The 6,039-nt window shown below is 62.2% G+C and overlaps 1 protein-coding gene across 1 annotated transcript in view; it reads right to left on the reverse strand.

Annotated features, from left to right (window-relative positions):
* The window catches only part of LOXL3 (lysyl oxidase-like 3), an 11,668-nt gene that overhangs the window by 3,661 nt on the left and 1,968 nt on the right, over positions 1-6,039 (reverse strand). Inside the window, exons 3-8 of the mRNA XM_009330265.1 lie at positions 5,300-5,511; positions 4,709-4,762; positions 2,062-2,121; positions 1,584-1,803; positions 1,096-1,276; positions 606-760 (exon numbers count right to left, since the gene is read on the reverse strand). Coding sequence (XP_009328540.1) covers positions 606-760; positions 1,096-1,276; positions 1,584-1,803; positions 2,062-2,121; positions 4,709-4,762; positions 5,300-5,511 — 882 coding nt within the window. The remainder of the gene's footprint in view (positions 1-605; positions 761-1,095; positions 1,277-1,583; positions 1,804-2,061; positions 2,122-4,708; positions 4,763-5,299; positions 5,512-6,039) is intronic.

Raw genomic sequence — 6,039 nt, forward strand, 5'->3', positions numbered from 1 at the left:
AGGTTTGGGGCCAAGAAATTGCTTGTGAGTTTGGGAACTGTCTCACCAAAGCAGGGAAAATGGTTCATTTTGAAATGGCATTCTCATTTCAGAAATGACAGGTATGAGAGAGTTAAAAATTATTAAAAAGCCCAAAGTGGATGAAATGACAGGCCAGGGCAAACAGGAACACATGGCTCCATTTGTTCATTTCATCATCAGTAAAAAAAATCTCTCAGCGATTTTTTTTTCCTGGTGCTTCTGCTGGTGAGCTGGCATGGGCTGGAAGCAGGGAAAGCAGCAAGGAGCAGCTGCCCCACACCACCCCACACAGCAGGGCACCATGGGGCACCCAGAGCCTCCCATGGCCTCCCTTCCACCCTTCTCCTCCCAGGGGCAGTTTGGGACTCCCACCCGCAAAATCCCCAAGCGTCCCAGGGCAGCCCTTGCCTCAGACCGGGGGAAATGTGTGGGGTGCAATGGGGTGCAGAGGAGGAGAGATGATGGGCCATCCTACAACAGGTCCTGTGGGCCCTCCCTCAACCCCCCCCCCTCCGGGGCTCCAATGCCAGGAGCTGCCAGGCACCATGGCCCCGCAGATGCTGGCAGCCCCCCATGGTGCGCACCAGGTTCTCGTAGCCCATGTAGGGGATGTTGCAGCGGATGGCTGCGTCCTCTGTGTGCTTGCAGTCCTCCTGCGTGATGTTCTTGAAGGGGCAGCTCCAAAGGGACTTCTCAGTGCCCAGACACTGCACCTCGTTCATGTGGATGGGCCCCATCCCTGCCGAGGGGACAGCAGGGCTCAGTGCCCAGTGATACAGGGACGGCCATGGCCATCCTGTCCTCATGGCTGCCCTCACTCCTCAGTGTGCACCGAGGGAGCCTGGCACACTCCTGGCCCCCATGGCTGCTTCCCAGGGCAGCACGGCCAAGTGGCCATGGTCCCCTGGCGATGCTCGGGGCAACCCTTGCACCACGTGCGACCAGCAGACAGGCGCCCATGGGACAAGCCCAGCTGTGGCTCCCCCTGCCCAGCAGTGCCTTGGCCCTGGAAAAGCGCCTCGTCCACAGACAGGCCTAGGAGGGCGATGTCTGGCTCCACCCCAGCACCCTCACCTTGGCCCATGCGTGCCCCAGTGAGGGCCTCCTTGGCGCTGCCGAAGCCCAGCTCGCGGCACACCACGCTAGCTGACAGCAGGTTCCAGCGGTCATCACAGATTGTGCCCCACTCGCTGCTCTTGAGCACCTCGACGCGGCCCTCGCCGACCTTCGCGCCACCCTTCAGCCGGATCCGCGGCTGCAGGGGAGTGGGGTCAGGACATGGTATGGGACAGCACGGTATGGCACGGTGCTGAATGGCATGGTGTGGCACACTGCAGCACAGCATGGCATGGCACAGTGTGGCACAACACAGTGCAGCACAGAGGTTGCTGGCCATGACTTCTGGGGTGTGCAGGGACAGGACACCGTCCCCACCTCCTGCTCCACAAGCTGGTCACTGAGGGACCCGCACACCCGCTCTCAGGTGCAGCCCAGGGGACAGAGCCCTGCAACAGCCAGCTGTGGGCCACCGCAGGACTTGGCCCCCTCCCTGTGGGGCTCACCTGGCCCTGCTGCTGTTGGCGCTGCTTCTTCTTGTGGGCATTGCCAGTAGCGAAGAGGGGCCCAGGCACACAGCTGACAACAGCGGGCATGCCGGCCCCACAGGCAGCCGAGGTGTTGCCCTGATAGAACTCAAAGGCGCACATGGAGAGGTGCACCTCCGTCCCTGTGCAGGACACAGAGTGCAGGCGGTAGTTGAGCTGCTGCCGCTCCGTGAAGAGCCTGCAAGGAGAGAGGAGCCCTGAGCCACAACCAGCACGGCCAGCTGGCAGCAGAGATCTTGACAGCCACCCTGCCTGCAGCTGCACTCACTGTCCATGCCCCTTGCACTGTCCCCAAGGGAGAGGTGCGCTGTGCCTGCAGAGCGCCCACCCCTCGCCTGCTGCCTGCCCCACATCCCAAGCAGCACAGGGACACGCACAGCTCTGGCAGCACTGAGTGGGGCTCCTGGCACTCAGGCTCTCCACTGGAGCCATTTACCTCTTCTTGGACCCTACGTCCTCCCTGCGCTTTTGTTTAGGCTGAGATTTGGAGTCCAGCCTGGAAAACAGAAAACAACTGTCCACTGGCTGCAGTGACACAGGGAGCACAGCCTGCCCCAGCTTTCACTGAAGACTGAACTGGGCACGTTGGCCTCACAGGGAGACTCATGCATGTCCCCTTCATGTCACGCATGGGTGCAACAACATCATCTGCTGCCAGCAATGTGACACAACTGCCCTCCACAGCAATGATGCAGTTTCCTGCCCACATCCCACCACGAAACTGCCAGATGCAGCAATATCCCATGCTGCGTTGTCACACAGCAGAAGATCAAACACCACCGGCAATGATTTGATCTGTCAGGTACAAGTGAGGTGTGCCCATGCCCTCGTCCAGACACCAGACAACATCACTGCGCCATGCTCCAAGGGGAGCAGGACGCCCAGCAAACACGGCACCAAGCAAGCAGCGCAGGTGGCGGGTGCTCTCCTCAGTGCTGTGGGGCACGGTGAGACTCCCTGCAGGCTTGCAATGACCCACTGCCAGTGAGGGGAGCTCCCCGGGCACCTGCTGAGTGGTGCGGGAAAGAGGAGGCTGCCTGGGGCCCAGCGCACACGTGATGTAGGTACGGTCCCAACACGCTTAAATGCTTTGCTTCACTTGGGGAGGAAGATGCTGAGCAGGGCCAAAACCCCAGGGACCACAAGGAGTGAAGAGCAGAGTGCCCCAAAACAGGGCAGGGGACTGACACCCCCCCCTTGCAGCCCAGCAAGCCCCAGGACACAGCATGGCGCTGCCAGGAACCAGGATTCAAACGGTCGGCCGGACGACATCAGTGCCCATTCGCACTCATGAAACCACATGTCGATCCTGCAGCCGATCCTGGGTCCCCAGTGCAAGAAAGACATCAGCTAAGCAGTGTGAGCTCTGGGGAGGGCCACCAAGACAGTCGAGGCTGGAGGAGAGATGGGGGTGCAGGGCTGCTCCAGCCGTGGGCCAAGACGGCTTCAGGGGGCTCTGGCAGCAGCTGACCTGCACCTGCAAGGGGCTGTCAGGGAGCCAGAGCCCAGCTCTTCCAGCCATGGGAGGGAAGAGCACAAAAGAAAACAGGCATGTCTGACAATGCGAGGTTCAGACTTGGTGTAAGGAAAACTTTCTCCCTATGAGGGCTGTTCAGCATTGGAGCAGAGGCCACGAGGCTGTGGCATCTCCATCCCTGGAGGTTTTCAAAAGCCAACTGGATGAAGTCCTGGTCTGACCCACAGCTGGCCCTGCTCCACACAGGGGGTTGGACCAGGACTCCCCAAGGTCCCTTCCAGCCTGGATTAGCCTGTGACCCCACGTATGATCGCAGCCGTGCAGCCCCAAATTGATCAGCCCCAGCAAACCAGCACGTGGCTTTCAGGAGACAGAGCCTGCTCCGGGCAGAGGAAAGGGAGCAGACCGCAGCTTCATGGACTTTGCAAAGCATTTCACCCAGTGCTGCAGGGGAAATACCCACTCATTGGAAAAGGGGCTGTCAGCACAAACCAGACAAATAACACCATGTTGCAGTGAGCGGGACCTGTGGGTGGGGGTTTGAGGAGACCCCACAGGCTGACCCCATCTGAATTTCCATCACCAGCGCAGGCATGGCTGCAGGAGCTGGCGAGGACACCTGTTGGGGACACAAAGCTGGGAAGTATCATGATGAAGAGCTTGGGATGGGTCCAGAGTGTGGGGCACCTTCGGCACCAAGGAAGGTAGTGGGACCACCGCAAGGTCATGTGCTGGGGGGGCAGAGCAACATCTCCGTGTGGCAGTGGGCTCAGGCGAGAGGTGCCATGCCATAGCCCAGAGAGGATGGGCTCTGGCTTGCTGCACCCATGACCAAATCTGGAAGCAGGGTTCAGGGATGGAGGGAAAGGGCAGCCAGACTATCCCTTGGGACTGGCAGAAAGGCAGCAAGAGCAAGTGGGCAGAGGGTGCAAGAGATCCCGAGCAGATGTAGCACTCATGACAAGACCTGCCACACTGTGCCCATCACACCGGTGCCCACCACTGCTAGCACTGCCATGCCCATCACCCTGGTGACCAGCACTGCTAGCACTGCTGAGCAAGTGCTCTCATGCCCGCGCCAGCTCACCCTGCCAGCCCACCCTGCAGGGAATGGAGGGGTGCGCAGCCTTTCCAGCTTCCCCGCTGCTGCTTTCTGCAGAAAGCAGCCCATTTCCACAGCCCTCCCTCCCCATCTGCCAGGAGAGATGTCTCCACTCCGAGGCCTCCTGGTCCCCAGGGGGCTGCAGCACAGGACATCACAGCCCTCTCTGCACCTCCCAGGGGATCCTGCCCACACTGGGTCTGCACTGCAGACCCTGACCCCTGTGCCAGGACTCCTGCCTGGTGTGCGGGATGGGGCTGCTCTGCCCTGGGCATGGCTAGCCTGGGAGAAAGATTGTCTCTCACAGGGGATGGGGGACCCCGATGTGCACAGGCAAGTCCCACCGGGGTGGGGTTTGTCCTGCGTGCCCAGCACAGCCTGGGCCCTCGATCTGCTCCGTCCAGATCCATTTGCAACGGGATCCGTTCTGACGGCAGATACCGGTAGGGCCGGACAGCCCAGCTCTGCCAAGGGCTCAGCAGATGGGGCGCCCCAGCCCCTTACCTGCTGCCTGGCCTCAGGCTCCGGCCCTTCATCCTTGCTGCACGCTTCAACCGCCTGCGGGAGCAACACCGCAGCTGCCTGGTCAGGGGCATGTGCAACTCTGGGCACCACACTGGGCACCACGTTGTGGGCAGCATGTCCGTGCCCACACCCCTGGGCCCCTCGCTTCGGCCATGGTGCTGCTGGAGCATCCCTGCCTGGCTCGGCCACAAACCTTCCCTCAGCACGGGGACCCCCGCACTCTGCGCCAGAGGGAAATGTGGAGGTGTACCACTGCCAGGGAGCAAAAGCTGCCCTCTTGGAGCGGCCTCTGCAGTAGCACATAGGGCAGGTGGGCAGCCATGGCCCCCCAGCCACGCTGTGGCCCCCTGGCTTGGTTAGCGAGTGCCCATATGGCCAGCTGGGGCTAGGACTGGTGAGCAACAGGGATAGAAGGGATGCTGGGGAGCCACAACACCCAACAGCATGGCCCCTGCTGTCCCCCCCGCACTGCCCTATGTCCCTGGCACTGTCCCAGCTCTGCCCCAGCCCTGTGCCCCCAGCTCTGCTCTGACACCCCAGCCCCGCGGGCTCCCTTCTGGCCTCACTCACTTGTAGAAGTTCCTGTTCACCTTCTTCTCAGCAGGGAAGCCCATCATGCCGCAGATGACGCGGCTGTTCTGGCTGTCCCAGCCCTCATCGCAGATCTGTGCCCAGCCATCCTTGTGGCGCACCTCCACGATGCCCTCTGTCACTGGCAGCTGCCTCCGAGCCCCGGACACCACCGGCCGCAGGCGGACCTCCTCCACGTGGCTCTGCTCAGTCTGCAGGGCACAGGTCAGCCCAGGCTTGCACTGCACCTGCCACCTCGGCTCCCTGCCAGCCCTTTCCCAGGGATGCCCCAAGGATGCAGGCACTCACAGGAGATGGGGTCCCCAATCCCAGGTGGGGAACAGGGATGGCCAGGTCCTGCATCCCTGCAAACCACATCCGATGGCCCTGGATGGCAGCCAGTGCCCCACATCCCCCTGGCCCCCCGGGTGCCTCTCCTGGGAGTACAGCCAGGAGAGCCAGCGCTGCCATCCCATCACCTCGGGACCCTGCACCCGGAGGGAGGGTGCCCAGAATGCCCCACACCCAGGCACCCACCCAGAGCAGGATAGCAGCAGGGGGTGCCAGGACACCGGGCACAGCCTGCAGGACGTGGCCCCAGCCCCCCTCGCCTCGCAGGAGACCTGCCGTCCAGTGCCCAGAGCTGTGTCATGTCCCCACACCCAAGCCACATCCTGAGCAGAGCCTAGTCCTCCGCAGGCACTGTGGCTGGGGGGGCAGGGGCCCCCGCCCGGAAGACA

Source organism: Pygoscelis adeliae, unplaced genomic scaffold (genome assembly GCF_000699105.1).
Source record: "Pygoscelis adeliae isolate BGI_AS28 unplaced genomic scaffold, ASM69910v1 Scaffold438, whole genome shotgun sequence".
NCBI classification, from domain to species: Eukaryota; Metazoa; Chordata; class Aves; order Sphenisciformes; family Spheniscidae; genus Pygoscelis; species Pygoscelis adeliae.